This window comes from Saccopteryx bilineata, chromosome 2, assembly GCF_036850765.1.
Source record: "Saccopteryx bilineata isolate mSacBil1 chromosome 2, mSacBil1_pri_phased_curated, whole genome shotgun sequence".
NCBI lineage: Eukaryota > Metazoa > Chordata > Mammalia > Chiroptera > Emballonuridae > Saccopteryx > Saccopteryx bilineata.
This window is the reverse complement of record NC_089491.1, coordinates 223,605,539-223,627,900: the sequence shown is the minus strand read 5'-3', so window position 1 is coordinate 223,627,900 and position 22,362 is coordinate 223,605,539. Positions and strand designations below refer to the sequence as shown.

Here is a 22,362-nt window from a genome sequence, read left to right as displayed (position 1 = left end):
AGTGAAAGGCTGGAAGACAATACTCTAAGGAAATAACATCCAAAAAAAACAGGTGGAGCAATACTCATATCTGATAATGCTGACTACATGACAGGAAAAGTACTCAGAGACAAAAAAGGTCATTTTATAATGATTAAGGGGACACTGAATCAAGAAGACATAACACTTCTTAATATATATGCACCAAACCAAGGAGCACCAAAATATATAAGACAGCTACTTACTGACCTAAAAACAAAAACTGACAAAAGTACAATCATACTTGAGACCTCAATATACCGCTGATGGCTCTAGATCGGTCATCCAAACAGAGAATTAATAAAGATATATTGGCCTTAAATGAAACACTAGAGCACCTGGATATGATAGACATCTATAGGACACTTCATCCCAAAGCGACAGAGTATACATTTTTCTCTACTGTACATGGAATATTCTCAAAAATTGACCATATGTTGGGCCACAAAAATAACATCAGCAAATTCAGAAAAATTGAAATTGTACCAAGCATATTTTCTGATCATAAAGCCTTGAAACTAGAATTCAACTGCAAAAAAGAGGGGGAAAAACCCACAAAAATGTGGAAACTAAACAACATACTTCTAAAAAATGAATGGGTCAAAGAAGAAATAAGCACAGAGACCCTAAGATATATACAGGCAAATGAAAATGACAATATGACATATCAGAATCTCTGGGATGCAGCAAAAGCAGTAATAGAGGGAAGTTCATATCACTTCAGGCCTATATGAACAAACAAGAGAGAGCCCAAGTGAACCACTTAACTTCACACCTTAAGGAACTAGAAAAAGAAGAACAAAGACAACCCAAAACCAGCCAAAGAAAGGAGATAATAAAAATCAGAGCAGAAATAAATGAAATAGAGAACAGAAAAACTATAGAAAAAATTAATAGAACAAGGAGCTGGTTCTTTGAAAAGATCAACAAAATTGACAAACCCTTGGCAAGACTCACCAAGGAAAAAAAGAGAAAGGACTCATAAACAAAATCCAAAATGAAAGAGGAGAAATCACCACAGACATCATAGATATACAAAGAATTATTGCAGAATACTACGAAAAACTATATGCCACCAAATTCAACAATCTAGAAGAAATGGATAAATTCCTAGAACAATACAACCTTCCTAGACTGCGTCATGAAGAAGCAGAAAGCCTAAACAGACCAATTAGCAGGGAGAAAATAGAAACAACTATTAAAAACCTCCCCAAAAATAAAAGTCCAGGCCCAGACTGTTATACTAGTGAATTCTATCAAATATTCAAAGAAGACTTTGTTCCTATTCTACTCAAAGTCTTCAAAAAGTTGAAGAAGAAGCAATACCTCCAAACACATTTTATGAGGCCAACATAACCCTCATACCGAAACCTGCCAAGGATGGCACAAAAAAAGAAAACTACAGACCAGTATCTCTAATGAATTCAGATGCTAAAATACTAAACAAAATACTGGCAAATCGAATACAACAACATATTAAAAAAATAACACATCATGATCAAGTGGGATTCATCCCAGAATCTCAAGGATGGTTCAACATACGTAAAACGGTTAACATAATACACCATATCAACAAAACAAAGAACAAAAACCACATGATCTTATCAATAGATGCAGAAAAGTCACTCAATAAAATACAACACAACTTTATGTTGAAGATACTCAACAAAATGGGTATAGAAGGAAAATATCTCAACATGATAAAGGCCATATATGATAAACCATCAGCCAACATCATATTAAATGGCACAAAACTGAGGACTTTCCACCTTAAATCAGAAATAAGACAGGGGTTGTCCACTCTCTCCACTCTTATTTAACGTGGTGCTAGAAGTTCTGGCCAGAGCAATCAGACAAGGAAAGAAATAAAAGGCATCCATATTGGAAAAGAAGAAGTAAAGGTATCACTTTTTGCAGATGATATGATCCTATACATCGAAAACCCAAAGGACTCTATAAAAAGATTACTAGAAACAATAAGCCAATACAGCAAGGTCGCAGGATACAAAATTAACATATAAAAAGTCCATAGCCTTTCTATATGCCAACAATAAAATATTAGAAAACGAACTCAAAAAAATAATATCCTTCATGATTGCAACAAAAAAAAATAAAATACCTAGGAATAAACATAACAAAGAATGTAAAGGTCCTATATAACGAAAACTACAAAGCATTGTTAAAGGAAATCGAAAAAGATACAATGAGATGGAAAAATATTCCTTGTTCTTGGATAGGAAGAATAAATATAGTCAAAATGACTATATTACCCAAAGCAATTTATAAATTTAATGCAATTCCCATCAAAATTCCTATGATATTTTTTAAAGAAATGGAACAAAAAGTCATCAGATTTATATGGAACTATAAAAAATCCCAAATAGCCAAAGCAATCCTAAAGTAAAAGAATGAAGCTGGGGGCATTACAATACCTGACTTCAAACTATATTATAGGGCCACAACAATCAAAACAGCATGGTTTTGGCAGAAAAATAGACATTCAGACCAATAGAACAGAATAGAAAGTCCAGAAATAAAACCACATATATATGGTCAAATAATTTTTGATAAAGGGGCCAACAACCCACAATGGAGAAAAGAAAGCCTCTTCAACAAATGGTGTTGGGAAAACTGGAAAGCCACATGCAAAAGAATGAAACTTGATTACAGCTTGTCCCCTTGTACTAAAATTAATTCAAAATGGATCAAAGACCTAAATATAAGACCTGAAACAATAAAGTACATAGAAGAAGACATAGGTACTAAACTCATGGACCTGGATTTTAAAGAGCATTTTATGAATTTGACTCTGAAGGCAAGAGAAGTGAAGGCAAAGATAAATGAATGGGACTACATCAGACTAAGAAGTTTTTGCTCAGCAAGAGAAACTGACAACAAAATAAACAGACAGCCAATAGGAAATATTTTCAAACAACAGCACAGACAAGGGCCTAATATCCAAAATATACAAAGAACTCATAAAACTCAACAACAAACAAACAAACAATCCCATAAAAAAATGGGAAGAGGACATGAACAGACACTTCTCCCAGGAAGAAATACAAATGGCCAACAGATATATGAAAAGATGCTCATCTTCATTAGTTATTAGAGAAATGCAAATCAAAACTACAATGAGATACCACCTCACACCTGTTAGATTAGCTATTATTAACAAGACAGGTAATAGCAAATGTTGGAGAGGCTGTGGAGAAAAAAGAACCCTCATTCACTGTTGGTGGGAATGTAAAGTAGTACAACCATTATGGAAGAAAGCATGGTGGTTCCTCAAAAAACTGAAAATAGAACTAGCTTATGACCCAGCAATCTCTCTACTGGGTATATACCCCAAAACCTCAGAAACATTGATACGTAAAGACACATGTAGCCCCATGTTCATTGAAGCATTGTTTACAGTGGTCAAGACATGGAAACAACCAAAAAGCCCTTCAACAGAAAACTGGTTAAAGAAGATGTGGCACATTTACACTATGGAATACTACTCAGCCACAAGAAATGATGACATTGAATCATTTACAGCAAAATGGTGGGATCTTGATAACATTATACGGAGTGAAATAAGTAAATCAGGAAAAACCAAGAATTGCATGATTCCATACGTAGGTGAGACATAAAAACGAGACTAAGAGACATGGACAAGAGTGTGGTGGTTACTGGGGGTGGGGGGAGGGGGGTGCTGAAGGGAAGGAGAGAGAGGGGAAGGGGCAGGGGGAGGGGGACAAAGAAATCTAGATAGAGGGTGATGGAGGTCAATCTGACTTTGGGTTATGGGTATGAAACATAATTGAATGACAAGATAACCTGGACATGTTTTCTTTGAATATATGTACCCTGATTTATTGGTCACCCCATTAACATTAATAAAAATTTATTTATAAACAAACAAAAAAAATCCTTAAGACATAATGTAGAATTATAAGGGAGAGAAACAGAAACTATTACTTTCATCAGCTATAAAGACACAAATTAGACATAAAAAAGGAAAAACAACAAACTGCTTGGGAGTTGGGGATGTGAAAGCACTAACATCAACTCTGAGAAGCCTGACAGCATCTTCTTCCGAAGCACTTCCTGGAAGAATAGGTCAACCAGATGCCTGCCATGGGACATGGTAGAAGGAATTGTGTGGTTCTGGAGGTGATACTAGTTTTTAGTCATAGGAGATGTTTCTTCAAGGTTTTTTGAGGAAGGAAAATCATAGCCATAATCACACTATGTTGAAATAAATAGTTCTTTAACATTTAAAAAATAATGAATACTTTTAGAATTCATGAGAACTTCTGTATTTAACAATCAGAGTCACCTTGGACCGAGAGGAACGAATTTGTTTCCCCTAATTGAGGACAATAACACACTTACACAGAAGACTTTGCAATAAAACTGAGTGGTTTTCTGATTAATTTAAACTAACCAGTATCTCTAATAGTTAAAAAAAACCTCTTGAATCCTCATGGCCTCAAGAAAATAAAACATAGCTCATGTTTTACTAGTGCAGGTGGAGAAAGATTCAATAAGATGAGTTGTGATTGTTTTATTTTTGTTTATATTGGCTGCTGATGAGAGCAAAGCCATGTGACAGCAAGCAGAGGTGATGACAGCTAGGCTAAATGACAGGGATAACCAAATCACGGACATGCATTTAAAAAACTGGTGTCTGTTTCCATTAGCTTTTAAAATAAGGATTGGTAGTAATAGCAGGTTATTTACTTGAGGAATATTTCCCAAGAAGTTGACTTTAAAAAGGTCATCCTTTTTTAGAAGCTTGGTTATAAATCATACCTGACTTGAAGTGGCTGCATTTTAAGCAAGATGATAAAATATGTAACAGTGAAGACAAGGGTATAAAAAGGTAGTTATGCTATTTCAACAAAGCTATGTTAATTATTTTAACAAATCTCAGGGCATTGAATTAGTGGTATAATGAGGGCAAAATACTGTTAAATGCATGAAAATAGACCAATAAAATATTTGCCTCTGTGTATTCCATCTATACAACAGTATATCGGCATAAATTTGCAAAACCAATTCTAGTTCAGCTATGTGACCCTGCACCGGTCTCTTCAATTATCTTGGTCTCAATTGCTTCAGGATGAAGATTCAGACAAGATGGCTCATAACACTGATATGTTTGGAATTTCTGAATAAAATAAAAGGTCAGCATGAAATCTTCCAGGTATTTTTATTGCTTGTAGATAACTTCAAAAATTCAGCCAAGGTATTTTTTTTTACCGTGCCTAGATCAATATGCATACCAAGCAAATGGTTTGATCTTGAATAAACTAGCGAATTCTTTCACTGAATTGGTTAGCCCAAGGAAATGCATGTGCATGGAGATATGATTGCAGTATATTCACAACCATTTAGTAAAAATAGGTCTTATTATAAACTTAATGATCAATACTTGAGAGCGTCTATCTAGTGCAAAGTAAAGAAACAACAGAAAGTGGGGAGTAAATAAATATATGGAACTATTGTTATGTGTAAAATCTATAACTACTAAAATAATATTTTTTATGATTAACATAACTCTAGATATAATTTTAATTGAAATAAAAATATGAGTTAAACATGCATCAGAAGCCATATATACACAGAGGATTAAAGATGGGATTCAAGCTGCATCATAAAACAAAGGCCACAGAAAATCAGTTCAAGAAATGAGTAAAAATCTACCAGGAAAATGTGAAACAAAGGAGGCAAGAAGAGTACATTTCCAAATATATAACAGATATTTCAAGACCAAAAAAATCAACAGTGGAACAGAAAATAGGTAAGTGAAAAATTCTATTTGGTAATGTTGGACACTCTAATAACTGATTAATAAAGGGAATTTTTAAAAGGTATGATTATTAAATTGAATCAACCTCATATAGAAAATTTATGCTCAACAATATAAGAAAAAAAAAATTTTTTTTGTATTTTTCTGAAGTTGGAAACGGGGAGGCAGTCAGACAGACTCCCACATGTGCCTGACTGGGATCCACCCAGCACGCCCACCGGGGGCGATACTCTGCCCATCTGGGGTGCCGCTCTGTTGCAACCAGAGCCATTTTAGCACCTGAGGCAGAGGCCATGGAGCCATCCTCAGCGCCTGGGCCAACTTTGCTCCAATGGAGCCTTGGCTGTGGGAGGGGAAGAGAGAGACAGAGAGGAAGGAGAGGGGGAGGGGTGGAGAAGCAGATGGGCGCTTCTCCTGTGTGCCCTTGTCGGGAATTGAACCCGGGACTACTGCATGCCAGGCCGACGCTCTACCACTGAGCCAACCAGCCAGGGCCAGAAAAACAAATATTTTTGGAAATGAAACATTCATAGAGAAAGTTACAGTATATTGCACAGAACTAAAATTGTCTCTGACCACTACCCCATGGCATTGTGGTATACAGAGAAGAGAAAAAAGCATGGGTCATTCAATAAACCATATACAGAAAACTGACCCAATACACAGAGAAAGGACTTTGGCATTTTGGCTCAGTAGATTGAGCGTCAGCCTAGAGCAGGGGTCGGGAACATATGGCTCGCGAGCCAGATGTGGCTCTTTTGATGGCTGCATCTGGCTCGCAAACAAATTTTAATAAAAAAAATAGTAACGTTAAAAATATAAAACAGCCTGACCTGTGGTGGCGCAGTGGATAAAGCATTGACCTGGAATGCTGAAGTTGCCGGTTCAAAACCCTGGCTTGCCCAGTCAAGGCACATATGGGAGTTGAAGCTTCCTGCTCCTCCACCCCCTTCTCTCTCTCTCTCTCTCTCCTCTCTCCTCTCTCTCTCTCTCTCTCTCTCTCTCTCTCTCTCTCCCCTCTAAAATGAATAAATAATAAAAAAAATATATAAAACATTCTCATGTATTACAATCCATTCATTTCCTACCGCTCATGTTCATGGTTGTGGGTGGCTGGAGCTAATCACAGCTGTCCTCTGGGACAACACAAAATTTTTATTGGATAATGCGTAACGTACACGGGTCGTTGTATGGTTCTCATGGAATTACATTTTAAAATATGTGGTGTTCATGACTCTCTCAGCCAAAAAGGTTCCCGACCCCTGGCCTAGAGTATGGATATCCTGGATTTGATTTCTTCTTGTCAGGGCACACAGGAAAAGTGACCATCTGTTTCTCTCCCTCTCCTTTTTCCCGTTCTCTCCCTCTTCCTCTCCTGCAGCTCGAATAAGCATTGGACCTGGGTGCTGAGGATAGCTCGGTTGTTCTGAACGTGTCAGCCTCAGGTGCTAGAAATAGCTCGAGCATCATTTCAAGACAGGGTTTCCAAGTGGATCCTGGGGCACATGTAAAAGTTTGTCTCACTATCTCTGCTCTTCTCACTTAAAAAAATACACAGAGAAAGAAGAAATTGGACACTCATTTCTACTATCTGTACTACCCTCAGTGTTGTTTAAAGACCTAAATGTGGACAGAGGAAATAGAAACATAAGAGTAGATATTAAAAAGCATGTAGAAACGCATCTTTCATGAGCTCAGTGATTCTTAATCAAGATCCCAGTGAAGACAATCAAACACAAGAGACAACAGACAGTTTTGGAAAAGACACAACTTAGAGAAAAAGAATTTGAATTTTTTTCTACAAAAATACTAATAAAAAGTTTTATTAAAGAAAGTACCTGCTCTATTTTCTAGAATAAAAGAGGTATTGCAAGGCATTCTACCTCCAGGACAAACCTCCCTGGAGGAGAGTATGCAAGTTGAGGTTGAAGCTCAATTGTGACATTCTGTGGATGCTGGGGAGACGGGTGCTCAGGCCAGTGAACAAACACATGCAGCCGTCCAAGCACATTTAAGCATGAGTTCTCATGCAGTAGTTTGGAATGAAGGAAGAGTAAAAGTTCCCCACTTTATCAGACTTCTTTTTTTCCACATCAGGATATGAAATTAACAAAGAGAATTTAAATTCTCAACTGAAATCACAAATTGCCACAAAAGGAGTGCATATTTGTTGTGTTACCTCTATGTTCCTCTACTTAGGTCTATTTTCTCCCATGTTATTCACAATAGGAACAATGTATTCCCTAAGTAGTTGTTGAAAATCAATATAAAAATTTTTCAAATGACTAAAATGTATGGCCATGCAACACCCCAGCAAATAGAACCCTAAATTAAATGTTGCTCAAATTTAATGAGGCACCTAAAAGAGAAAAATCACCTTGAATTGCGATGTTTCCTATAAACAGTAGCTAGAGAGAGCAAGTGCAAGAAAGGAAAAGCCACGAAGAGAGAAAGACTTCTTCCATGATGGAGCTGGGTTTGAGATCTGGTAGAAGTTGATGGTGGAAGTTGACGGTACAAGTTGATGGTTGGAATAGCCAATGAGCAAATGTGAGAAAGTGAGAGCAGGTGTCACTGTTAAGGTTGTTTCTATGCACAGAGCTGTATCTCTGCTTGGGCCAAGTGACATTAGCTGTCTGGAGCCCTTGAAGAATGATGTCATTAGAAGGTGGCATTCCTGGTCGCCCACAGAGAGATGGGTGGAGAACAGATAGAGTATCAGTACTGTTTTAAATTCGTATTCATTTCCCCAACTGCACTGGCAGGAATTCTGTGAAAATGCTATGATGACAGACAAGATGCAGAACATGACAAAAACTGTAGTGGAACCAGAATTTTTAGGTCCAGTTGTTCAGAACCTTGTCTCTGTTAGGCTACAGAACATGAATATTCACTGCCCTGAGTTGGAAAGACAACAGAAGAAACCTAATTCTTCCTTCAGTTTGAAGCAGGACATAGTATAAATTTGTCTTATGATAGAACGGGAGAGTGCTACAAATATAAAATGGGAATAAAATATGAAAGAGCTGATGGTCATGATTGTTTCTTTTGCATTTTTACCATCATCATTTTACCTCATTATTGGCAGATATGAATTTTAAGAACTCATAAAATATAACTCTGAAAGCTTGAACCTTCTTAGACACTTTTGCCCATCCTCAGTTTCAACCCTCACTCTATGAATCTTAGCCCTCCAAATCCATATTTCAAAATTCCCATGGACTGAATCCAGAATGGAGGTCCAAGCCTCCCGCAAGCCACCAATATGTCCGGTTCCCTGTCTCAGCCTCCCTATCATTCAGGTTGGAGTTTCTGGACTCATCTTTGGTTTGTACCTACCCTTGCTTATCAAATCCAGTCCTTCCTTCTTAACTCTAATTTAACAAATTATTTTTCTCTCTCAAATTAAGCCCTCAATATCCTGTGCCCTTACTTAAAATAATCTTCTTCCTTTTTAAATAAACTTTCTTTCTGGGTTTGCTGCCTCAATTTCTCCTCACTTCAATCCTAGCTTCCCACTGCTCTGGGAAGTACTTTTCTAAAACATCCCAATGCAGTTGTATTGAAATCCAAAGATGTGTGTTTTGAATCCTGAATACATTACTGAACAACTCTGAGCTATTCTCCTGAACTTTCTTATTGTTTCTCTATGTTTTATCTACATTACAGAGACACTGTGAGTTTTAAGATTATACATATGAAAGTGTTTTGTAAACTATAAAACTATGAAGTTTAATATAAATATAAATAAAAGGTGACATTTTTATCTAGCAGCCAATTAACTTTCTTGGCAGTGTTAGTTCCTAGCAATTAGAACACTCAATTAGTCACTGTTCAAGTTCAGTGTGGCACCTAAAATGAGAAAGAAAAAGCTTTGAAATACATTAAATATAGCACTGCTTGCTAAATTGATGTGAAAAAAAGGATTTTGACTTTCATGTCTCCCTGCATGTTTGAAGGCAGGAAAGCTGTGCTTCCAGTTAGTCATTGTGTTTCAGAATGGGGTAAGTTTCAGGCATTATCAATAATTAACATGTTATTTATGTCAATCTTTGAGATCCCCCAAATTTGCATATCATAACACAAAAAAAGCAAAGAGTTATGACCATTACCAAAAAAGACGTGACTGGAAAATAGGATTGTTTCCGAATGTCATCTAAAAAAGCACGCATGCACATACACACACACAATCTATTCAGTGTTAGAGATGAACCTCCTGGAAACAATATAAAAATCATTTGGTCTCACATTTGTAGCATTATTGGTACAAACAAATGGTACCACTTTCAAACAATGCCAACTTTCGAGGCATCATAGTTGCTCTTTGAAAAATATCTGAAAAAAGTATTTACTGTGTCGTCTAACAGGAAAGTTGATAGAACTGTATTTATATGAAAAAAAAAGGAAGACTTTTTCAATCCTGATCTACAGGAAAGGTCAAAGACCTCAGTCTTTCCTTGTAATTCAGTTGATCCTTTATCTTTCTCCTTATCATAATCCTTATCTTAATTGAAGACAGTAAAGATTATTATTTAAAAAGCTGATGGACTTACAGTTTTGACCACTGGGGTGTGCCTTTAATCTATATATTTCATTTCAATTTTCAGTGCTCCAAAGTCAATTTGGTTATAGCTTTCTAATGACATCTGAGCAAAGGCTAAACTTGTGGGGTTTTATTTTCTTTAATTTTTCTTAAGTGAGAAGAGGGGAGGCAGAGTGACAAGTTATTGCATGTGTCTGTATCGGCATACCCCTGGCAAGCCCCCTACTGGGTGATGCTCTGCCCATCTGGGCCATTGCTCTGTTGCTCAGCAACTGAGCTATTTTAGCTCCTGAGGCAAGGTGATGAAGCCATTCTCAGTGCCCAAGACCAACTTGCTCCAACCGAGGCATGGCTGCAGGAGGGGAAGAGAGAGATAGAGATTGAGATAGATAGATAGATAGATAGATAGATAGATAGATAGATAGATAGATAGATAGAAGGGTGGAGAAGCAGATGGTTGCTTCTCCTGTGTGCCCTGAACGAGAATCTAACCCAGGACATTCATATGCTGGGCTGACGCTCTACCACTAAGCCAACTGGCCAGGGCCTAAAACTGTTAATAGTATATAATTGTTAATATATATTGAAAGTTAGAAGTCATCTTAAGCAAGAAATGCAAGTGGTATCTTAAACCGAATTACTCTGAGTATTTTTGCTAGGGTTCAATGCATGTGCATATGCCAAAAACAATTTAGAGCTAAATTGACATATAAGAATCTGGAATTTATTATTTTTTTTATCTGGGAAGTCCTACACAGACTTAAACAGGCTAAACTCTAACCTTCCCATCTATAATTTCCTCTTTTAACATACACAGTTTCATTTATCTACACAAAAAAGATGAAATTAAGTAAAAGTAAGGCAGGCTGTTTTACAGTATTGTGGGCCAACAATTGTGTGTTATTTAGAAAATGTTCCTTAAAATAGAAGAAGACATGTTTTGAAGCAATGGTCAACAAAGAGTTCACAAGAAACTAATTTACATCTAATGAACAGCAACTAAACACATATTTTTTGAACAAGTTCTGTTATTTCCACTTCTTGGTAATCCCCTTGTTAAAGATTTTCTAATCAAATTTTTGTTTGTGTGTGACATTCTCTTAAGATTAGAGGTCCATGGAGTGATCTTATATGTCACCTAAGAGGTTATTGTTAGAGACTGCTGCAGGGATGGCTCTTGCTTTGTTTATTTGATGGTTGTAAGTTTCATGGAGACCTTTGATTTTACTACAGTCTTGTTTCTGGAGGGAATTCTGCTCTTTTTGTCTTTCTAAGTTGATTGCACGCCTGACATCTTACTTTCATCTGGCCCCTTCCCCAGCCCTCCCTATCAGTTGTCTTTGCTGTGCTTCCATTGTCTAATATAATTCCTATCTCTGGGGTTGGTTTCCTTTCGGAAGAATGCTTAGCCATAGGAAAAAGTACATCTTCTGAGGTACTGATCTGCTCAGGACCATGCTTTACTGAGCACATTTTAATAAGTCAATACACATTCTTGAAGTCATTATCAGGACTGTTTGTATTTTAATTCACTATCTTAATGTCTGTTGTTTTCATTTTCCTCCTTCTCTTGATAACTAAATCATGTTCCTGACATAAAGGTATGGGTGGAGGCAGGCAGCTTATCCAGGAACATCTTAGCTTTAGCTACTGTGATTGGTCCAGGAGTGGGCTGATGGCCTATCAATAGCCAGCCAGAGTTCCTCCCTAAAACTTGCCTAATTGGAATTTTCAGAGCAGATCTCTCTTCTTCCCACAGTAAGTTGTGGGCATGTGAGCCCAGAAATAGCCAGGACCAATATACCTGTTATATATGGAGAAGCTGTTCTGAAGGAACCATTTTCATAGTAATACCAAGACATAATTTATCTTTCTTACTGTGTTGACACTTGCATAGATATGAAAAGCAAAAAGGATAAGACTGCTGGGGACTTAGCACAAATCACAGAAGTGACATCAAAATATGAGAGTAGTCACATATTGTTTACTACCACACACTCCCAGTTTATTTTTAAAACCAGTTTTATGTAAGGATACATGATAAAGCCATAAAAAATAATTTTAAGAAATCTTGATCTTTGAATTCATGTCATTTGTAATGTTCTCTGTTCACAAAAGGGGAAGAATGCACAAAGTATGTCTGCCACCTATGAGTGAGAGTTTTGACTAGAAGCAAAGTACTTGTGTACCTGTTTGAGTTACAAGCTCAATTAGCCACTTTTTCCATGGAATACCATCTGCTCTTTAAAGAGTGGCTACCTAAAAACTATAGTTATTCAGGCTTTTATAATTGGTAGGCATTTTTCTGTAAAGGAAAATAAATTAGTTTGTTGTTCCTATAATTATAACTGGTTGTGTTTGTTGCAAATAATAAAATTAAGATTTTCAAGCAAAAATAATAGAATTTTGGAAAACCTGTATCTGTCACCATGAGCTAAACAGTTTCCCAATGCTTAAATCCTTTTCTGATGAGATCATGGTGAAATTTTCATATTGTATAATGAATTATGTCAACATTTGGAAGATCTGTAGAACTAGTGAACCAATAATTTTCAAATGATCAATTTATTATGTAAGAAAACCATGTATGGGTAAAATATTTATTCAAAAGGCAACTTTTTTTTAAAAAAAGAGTATGAAAAACTCATCAATATGTCTCCTAATTTTCACTGAAGCTAACCTTTAGATAATATGGTCTAATTCTCTATGTAGCATTGACTACTTCCAAGTGGGTTTTGTGTGTGTGTGTGTATGTGTGTGTGTATGTGTGTTTATAGTTTATTCACTTGTTTTATCTGGTTATTGTTTATATCTTCTGATGGGAAGCAGAGCTCCAAGAGTGACCTTGTCTAATTCTCTATTATTGTTTTTCTCAAAGCCTAGAGTAATACTTGGCATAGAGTATATATTCCATGAAAGATGGTTGAAGAAATACATACAAGCACAAAATAAACTTTTAGGCAGCCTTGACCAGTCTGATTTACCAATTATTTCTAATGATTTGAGAAAACTCCTAAGATATGTGATTATTAAAATAAAAGGTTCAAAATTATTTATGTGTAGGTGAATTTAATATTATATATAACACATAATACATAGTATATGTATAATTTATAATGCATAATATTTTACATATTGTGTTGTGTATAGGTGGTCCTAAAAGAAGGTAAACTAACAGGGTTTGTGAGAAAAGAAGGTTGGAAAAGACTTGATAAACCTATCCAACTTTGTAACCAGAATGCTAAGAGACAATTATTGGTTCTAAGGGAAATCTCTTGAAACATTCTGGTAGGGCAGCTTAGCAGGGCAGGAGGCTGCTTCCAAAAAATTTTGAATTTTTTTCTTAATATATTAGAGCTATTTTCATGAGCTTCTTCATATATATTATTCATATAATTAAAAAATTTTCATTTTATATTCCTCTAAGAAAACTGAATTGGGGAATGGAAGAAACAGTTTCCCCTAAGCATCTGCCTTTACAAAACTGTGTGTCACTGGGTATATTTTATTACTTTGTCTTAATAAATAAGTAGATTGGAGTCAAGTTACATGATCTCCAAAGTTCATCCTGAAGGTCAGATTCCAGGATAGTCCATGTCATGATGTCATGATATAAAGAATAATTTTAAAAATTGGGGTCCTCTAGTCATCTCATTGCTATATTGTTGCTTTGACCTGCTCATCTATGCAAGAGGAGAAGTTGGAAGTCCTCCTTCTCTCAGCTGGATGCTAGAAGAATTAGCTTTTAGGAGTTTTTAGGAAAAGAAAAAATTTTAAAATGACCTGTTAGACAACTAGATAATCAGGTCAGTGAAGTATTTCTTTTATTTTCTAGGGTTATATTAAGAACAAATGTCCTCTGGGACACCAAGCCAAAAATTCACATGAAAGGAAAGCTCTACTGACCACAGGTCTTGTGGAGATGCGGTGTTACAGAAGACAGGACATCAAATATAATCCATCACTCCTCAGTCTTTATAACAGAGGAATATGACTGTTTTATTTTACATATGCGGATTCTTAGATTATCCCACTCCTAATCATTGAAACACCTGAGCTAAGTAATAGTGAGCTGAGTGGGGACAGAGAGGAGACCAGCCTTACCTTTCACTGTCACGTGGACACTCTGGCTGGTGGAGAGTTGTGGTTGAACCAGCACATTGCATGTGTACTCTCCCTCATCAACTTCTTTCTGCACATCTGAGAGTTTCAGAGTGCCATTGTTCTCAAATGCCACTTGGCGGTGGTTAAAAGGAAGCAGGTTAGAGTTCTTATACCACTTGATGGAGTAATAGGGATAGCCAATCACACGGCAGTGAATGTATGTGTCCCGTCCTGCTATTGCTGTGATGTTTTTCATTGGTCGAATACTTGCAGGCCCTGGAGAGACACAAAGAAACTCTTGAAAATAATTTAAGGGTACACCTTATGTGTGGAAACAGGTACACTCTTGACACACTGAGTTAAAAATGTAGATTATTTCATGTTGGACATCTTTTTCAATTAAATTTTTCTGCATTTGGTCATTTTTCCCTAAGATGCTTTCATTTCTTTTAGTTTCACTACTTTCAAAGGAACTGAATGATTGTCGAATACTTTAATTATTAATTACTTCTATTAGAATGTTTTGAACTACATGACAGAGGGCAATAACATGTAACTCATCTGCACCGAATAAGCATGCTCTTCCTGTGGAGACACTGTCAGCGAGTCAATGGATCCACCCTCTATAGATTATGGAGATGGAGGTTATGCCATGTTGCACTATGAATGCAGGTTAAATACCATGTCCATGGAGGTTTACCACGAATGTTGTAGAGCAGAAGAAGAAAAGGAAGGAAAGAGCATGCAGAGCATAAACCAGGAAAGGACAGGTCACATGGACATATCGAAGAGTAGAACTGGAGAACAAGCTGACTAAAGAAACCGAAATGCCATCTCCAACATTATCCTAGTCGGTGCCATTCCTGAATAAGAAGAAAAGAGTAGGAAATGGGAAGGGGCTGCTACCCCGCTTCGGCATTCCAGGACTCAGCTCAATGCATGCAGCAACCTCCTTCTCCACTACAATGAGGTATGTGTGTTTTTTTGAGGAGCTGATTTGACAAGCACCTCTTACGTTTATTCGAGCCTGGTACAGGACGACGCCGGCTGAGTTGTTGGCGGTGCAGCGGTAGACTCCCCCGTCACGGACCTGAGAGCTAGAGATGTTCAGGTAGCTGACCACGTTGCCCTCTGACGTGATCATCTGGCTGATGCGGTGACTGCCACCCTTGAGAATCGGGTCATCGTCCAGGGTCCACGTGATTGTGGGCAGTGGTGTGCCCTTCACGTTGCACATGAGGGAAACAGGTTCTGCTGGACTCACCACTTTTTCACTAAAGGCAGAAATAATTTTGGGAGTTCCATCTGCAGGAAGACAAATTATGGAAGCAAGTGGCACATACAGATAATTAAACAACCTCCAAGTATGTTTATTTAATGATTCAGAAGTAGATGCAGTGCTCATTAATACTGTAAAAAACTTTGGTGCTATCAATACAACCAAATTCCAATCAGAACTTGATTTAATTTTCAAAATTGGTCTGGACATCATTAGCAAAGCTTTAATCATTTATATATTTGCTGATTTTCATAATGACAAGAATGATGATACAACCCTGATATTCATGTTAAACAATGTTAGCTCCCAAGAAATCTACAATTCAAAACTGGATGTCCCCTCCCAAAGTTATAAGCACAGAAGAAATCCACAACCCCAAACCCTCACTTTAACTTTCCACTCCTCCCCAGTTAATTAGGGATTGCTCATCAGGGAGCTGGTTAGAGGAATAAAGGAAAAAGAGAGAGAGAGAGACTGATGATCTCATCTTAATTTTCTCATAAGAAATCACCTTTTAGAATTTTAATGACACATGATAAGTGCACATAAATTTCCATGATGCTAAATAAAGTTTGACCCTTCTGGCATGTATTAAACATCTCTATAAGTATCTTAAGTGAGGTGGCCATATAACTTATCACAGAACCTGGGACACCTTTGAGGATGAAGTGGGTATTGTGTATAATTATGCTAGGAGAACAGGCAAAACCCAAGACTGTCCCAAACAAACTAGGAGCTTAACCTTAAGGAAGTATTAATGGGTCTGACCAGGCATTGACACAGTGGATATAGCATTGGATTGAAACACGGAGGACCCAGGTTCGAAACCCTAAGGTTGCCAGCTTAAGCATGGGCTCATCCACTTTGAGCAAGGCTCACCAGCTTGAGGCCAAGGTTGCTGGCTTGAGCAAGGTGTCACTCAGTCTGCTGTAGCTCCCCGGTCAAGGCACATATGAGAAAGCAGTCAATAAACAACTAAGGTACTGCAAGAAAGAATTGATGCTTCTCATCTCTCTCCCTTCCTGTCTGCCTGTCCCTATTTTCCTCATATTGTATGGTAGTACTCACAAATTCATGTTTCTATTTTTTATATGGCTCCCCATTAAAAAAAAGAGAGATTCATGCATATTAAGGAGAACTGTACAAGTCAAAAGAAGAACAAGTTACCTATAGGCTGAGCAGACTCAGTCACATAAATAAACAAGGTGACACATTTTTTCTTCCTAGGTATAAGTGGGTCATTTTAACATAATTGTGATCACATGAAACAGGATTTCTGAGTGTGGTAATAAACCTTCCTGGAGAACATTATTTTAAATTGTGTTCATTTTAAGAGTTTATCCTTAACAAAAGGTGATAATTAACAGAGTATTTTTTAGTTTTCAATTTTTATTTTAAAAGTTATATTAATTGTTGAAAAATATAAGCAAAACAAGCGTAGGAAACAAAACTGAAAATAGCCTAAAATTTCAACACAGAAAAACAACTGTTAATACTTCCAAAAACTGTGGAAGAAAGAGACATTTATCACTTAAAACCTTCAAGCCTATTTCTGTGGCCAGCTGGGCCAGCTGTGCAAGGTTCTCATTGGGGGTGAGTTATACCGGGTGCTTCCTGACAGCCTTCTACCACCTTTTCATTTGCAAATTCTGAAATCTTAATGTTTTCATTCTAACTCATGTTTTGGGTGGCTGGAGAAGGCCCTCAACTATGTTTTTCCCAGATATATTCATACATAGCATGCTTCAGCATCCTGGGATCGCAGACAAATTCCTTTAACTGTCAAAAGATGAAGAAAAGAACTTCACAATATTAAAACAACGATCCTGTGGCTTACTGCAGACGCTGCCTCAGAGCGCTCTGCATTTAACTGACTGGGATGTCAGACGTCATCGTGCTTGTTATTCACTGGACATAGCCAGCCTTTGGGCGCGTGTACATACAGTATCTCATTTGACCTCATAAGTCAATGCTTTTTTTCATTTTAGGATGTATTTAGCTGTAAATGTCTTTGCACTGATTTTTATGCTAAGTACCTCAAGTTCAAGTCTTTTAGAATCTGTTTAGAAACTGATTTTTTTAATTAAACCCCTTTTTTAAGATAATGTGTATGTGCAGTGAAATATACAGGACTTAAGTGTACAACAGAATGAATTGTATTATCATATTTCTCCAAGTATAAGATTCACCTTTTTTAAAAAAATTTGAGGTCTAAAAACTGTGTGCATATTATACAGTGCTTGTGGCATTTCAAATGACATAAATGGAACTGAGGACGAGGAAATATATAAAGACAGTGATTTGTCATCAGACACAGATGAGGACAAGCTAATGGAAGGGAGTTTTGACAGTGATGAGGAGTTGTATGAATTTTATGATGAGTAAAACTTGAGTTCAATAACTTTATGTAATACTTTTTTTTTCAAATTTTGGGCCCCAAAATTAAGGTGCTTCTTATACATAGGAGTGTCTTATACATGGGGAAATATGGTAACACTATATATTTGTAACCACCAAAACAATCAAGATGCAAAACTTCCCCATCATCCCGATGTTGGTGGTCTCCACCTACCATATACAAGCACTGTGCTGATTTCTGACTCTATGTTTTAGCTCCGCCTGTTCCTGAGCTTTAATCCACGTAATCATGGAGAGTGTGCTCTTTTTAGAGGCACATATTCCATCACATCTACAGACCAGTTAGCAAAATTAGAAAATGTAACTTCAGAACAGTACCATAAGCTAATGGACAGTCCATACCAAAAATCTAGCAATTGACCCAAATGTCCCTTCCAGCTATTTTTCCCCCAGTCCAATCAGTGTCATACTTAACAATTATCTGTCATGTCTCTTTACTGTCTTTCAATCTGGAATATTCTTTTGTGGCTTCTGCATTTCTTCACTTTGACATACTTGAAGTTACTTTGCAGCCAGTTGCTCAAACTCAGTTTCTTTGATGTACCCCATGATCAGATGCAGCTTGTGCATTTTTGGCAAATATTATGGAAGTGAGGTTGTTTTCATGTGCTTATTGGCTGTTTCTGTGTTTCCTTTTGTGAAATGTCTGCTCAAAGATTTTGTGATTTTTTTTTATGTTAGACTGTTTGCCTTTGTTACTGATTTGTACTTCCTTATGTATATTGAATATAATTAATACACACACATAATATATTTGTCAGATATCTTATATAAATTATATATAATATTTGTCAGACATGTGTATAGTATATATCATATATAAATGTGTGTTTGTGTGTGAAAAATATTTTACAGCAGTCTGTAGTAGTATATATTTCATCTATATTTTTTCTAATTAATATTTTATGTGTATACATGTAAATACAATTTCAATCACATCCAGAAGTTAAATTTGTAGTTCTTCAGGTGAAACATAAGAACATTGCAACAAATGATTTCAAATAATTTAACTTATATTCTGTCCTTTGTGTTATTATATCTATGTTATAAATTATGTAATAATACAATGTGGTAATTTATAATGAATCTATTATAGTTTAAAGAAATTAAAAGAGAGAAAACTATTTTGCCAAATGTTTACTAAAATATTTATTATTTCTTATAATTTTTATTTCCAGTAATCTAAGTTCCCATTTTAGGTCATTTTCTTTACCCTGAGGAAGTCATTTACTATTTCTTAATGTACAGGTCTTCTGGTAACACATCCTTTGAGCTTTTGTTTATTAAAAACATAGAGATATCTAGGTTGATAGATGTTTCAAATCCTTTATACCATTTAAAGACATTGCTCCTTTGTCTCCTATCCTCTAAAGTCTCTGATGAGAAGTTCCCCACATTTTATATTGTTATCTCCCTTTATGTAGCATTTTTCCTCCCTTAGAACCATAAAATATTCTATTTATCATTGATTTTCAGAAACTTGACTCCGATGCATCTGCATATGATTTTCTTTGTTATTCTTTTCTGGATTTGCTGAAGTTCTTGTCATCTGTAATGTTATTTGTTTATACTAAATTTCTGGAAATGATGGTCATTATTTCTTTAAATGTTTTTCTTCCTCATTCTCTGACTCCTGTTCTTCTGGGCCTCTAATTATGTCTATAAGAGCATCTGATAAATATCCCACATGTCTCTGAGGCTCTGCTAATTTCATTTGGAGTCTGCTTTCTCTCTTTGCTGCAGATAATATAATTTATTTTCATTTATCTTCAAGTTCACTAGTCCTTTCTTCTTCCTTCTGCAATCTTACATTAAAGCCAATACCGTGAATGTTTTCATTCCTATGTGTTTCATTTTATGGTTTCCATGTCTCTGCTGGTCTTTCCCACATGTCCATTTGTTATGCCCAAATTTTCCTTTAAGTTATTAAACATAGTTTAAATAGCTTTGAAGTCCTTATCTGCTCATTCTAATATCTGGATCCTTTCAAGGTCTGTTTCTATTTCCTACTTTGTCATTTGATCCCTAGCTATAGTATCCTATTTCTTATTTGTTTTGGACATCTAGTTATTTTTATGGTATACTTGGATTCTTTTTCAAATTTTTGCAGTTCAGGAGTCAACGAAGTTTTTCAAGGAAGTTTATTTTCCTATTTTAAGACTCACTACTGTTATTTTCTCCTTCTTGGAATTTCTACTCACCTGTCTCAATTTGCAGGTGACTCAACAGCCCAGACTTTTGTCCTTCTATCTCTCAGTCCCATACAACTGCACTTTCTGCTTTCTTTCCTGTTCTCTATTCTCTACCCTACAAAAACTGGAGAGTATCTTTAGAGGAGCTATGTTCTCAATGTACGTAACACCTAACCTTTGCCCCCTTTTTTAAGGGCTAATTCCTCTGCCTACCTTTGGCTGTCGTTTTAGTGTCTGCATATAGTTTTGCTTTTCCCATAGTTCATAATTCTAATCTTCTTGCAGGTTAGCCTGACACATGCTATTCTATCATTTTCAGAAATAGGACCTGTTCCCATTCTTTTCTCATAATTCCATTTTCCAGTTAATCTTGTTTTGTCTTGAATGTATAACTACTATTAGATTCCAGTTTTGTTAGACTGCCATTTCAGTTTCTTTGACCCAGCAGGAAACCCTCTCTGGTTGTGCATTATATCAGTGGCCATTATTACTTCGAGAATTGTAAGTTTTTACACTTATGCTAATCCACAGCTATTTCATTAGGGATACTAGTTAGACACTGTTTTAGGGAAGAGACTAGATTTGTAGGTGCAGTTCCATTTCTTCTCTACTTTGCTACATTATCACCACCATTTCTCAGAAGAGAAAAAAAAATAGGGTGAAGCTTCTTGCCCTGAATGGAAGCTAACATGCAGCAAATAAGTCCATGAGGATGCTCAGTGAGCCCCTCGATCCCTTTTTCTTATTCAAGTGACAGGTTTTTTTGGAGATGAAAGTAGACATTAATTTCCCAGTGAGACCAAGTGTCTTTGAAATCTTTTTTAAGCTGTCATTCTGTGATAACCTGAACCCTTTAGACATCATTATGGATTATCAATATGCTCTTTAGGCTTCTTAGGCCTGTGAGATGGTTGCCATGGTAACTAGGCCTAGAAAGGTAATCTCTCCCTTTTCTGCTAGCAATCTAAAAATAGTGACTATATACAGGCTGTGGTGCATCATCATTACCAAACGAGCCCTGTACAAATTGATTACTTTCTGCACTTAATTATTATGTGGAACACAGTGTCAGGCATTTAATATGAGAGCCGTGCCTTCAGCTAATTTCACCTCTGCTTTAGAAATCTCATTGTCTTCAAGAAAATGCCTGAATGAAAATAAGAATGCCATTCTAAGTCTACTTCTTAAAAATTGGCTAAGGTTAAAAAGAATGATAGAACTATCCTTTTAACACCAAGATATATTTAGTTATTTTTACCCATAAATGGATTTTATTTTTTCTCCCTTTAAGATACATGAAAGTCATGTTATTATTTTATCAATTGATAACATATAAAATTTAATTTATATAGAAAGACACAGTTTCCAACAAGACACACAAATATACAGATAAAAGCAAGTTCAATTATCTGGTGATAAACATATGTCTCACTTGAATGTTACTTTAATAGCTTCTTTCCCTGGCTGATTGATAAGCTTGAAGATGTAAGTTGGCAGTAGATAGTTAAATAAAACAACAACAACAATAAAACATACCTACAACCTATTATTATACCACAAGGTAATTCCCCAGAAGTTCTATTCATCTAAATCTTTGAATATTAGGAACAGCTTATGAACTAGGAACAGCCCTATGAACCAGATGTCATTTTTCACTCCATCAAGCACAATGTTGAAATATCACTTGTATTTGGCCTCTAATGTTCTGCATCTCAAAATGTTGCTATTTTGCACCCCCGGGGGACATCTGAAAATATCTAGAGACTTTTTTGGCTGTCACACTTTGTAGAAAGGTACTACTTGCATTTAGTGGGTAGAGGCCAGAAGTGTAGCTAAAATTCTAGAGCCCTCAAAAAAAAAAAAAAAAAAGCATTATTGAGAAACACTGGCACAAAGCATAGTGGATTGTCAATCAAAACTTAAGTTTCAAAGTTTCAGAAGTCTACATCCTGACAAGTAAGATTAAACATGAGTGGGCAACCTTTATGCTAATTAACTATATGTTAAA

The 22,362-nt window shown here is 36.3% G+C and overlaps 1 protein-coding gene across 1 annotated transcript in view; it reads right to left on the bottom strand.

The window, feature by feature from the left end:
- DSCAM (DS cell adhesion molecule) overlaps window positions 1-22,362 on the bottom strand; it is a 691,848-nt gene that overhangs the window by 233,188 nt on the left and 436,298 nt on the right. Inside the window, exons 7-8 of the mRNA XM_066259344.1 lie at window positions 15,474-15,770; window positions 14,466-14,741 (exon numbers count right to left, since the gene is read on the bottom strand). Of these exons, the coding sequence (XP_066115441.1) occupies window positions 14,466-14,741; window positions 15,474-15,770 (573 nt within the window). The remainder of the gene's footprint in view (window positions 1-14,465; window positions 14,742-15,473; window positions 15,771-22,362) is intronic.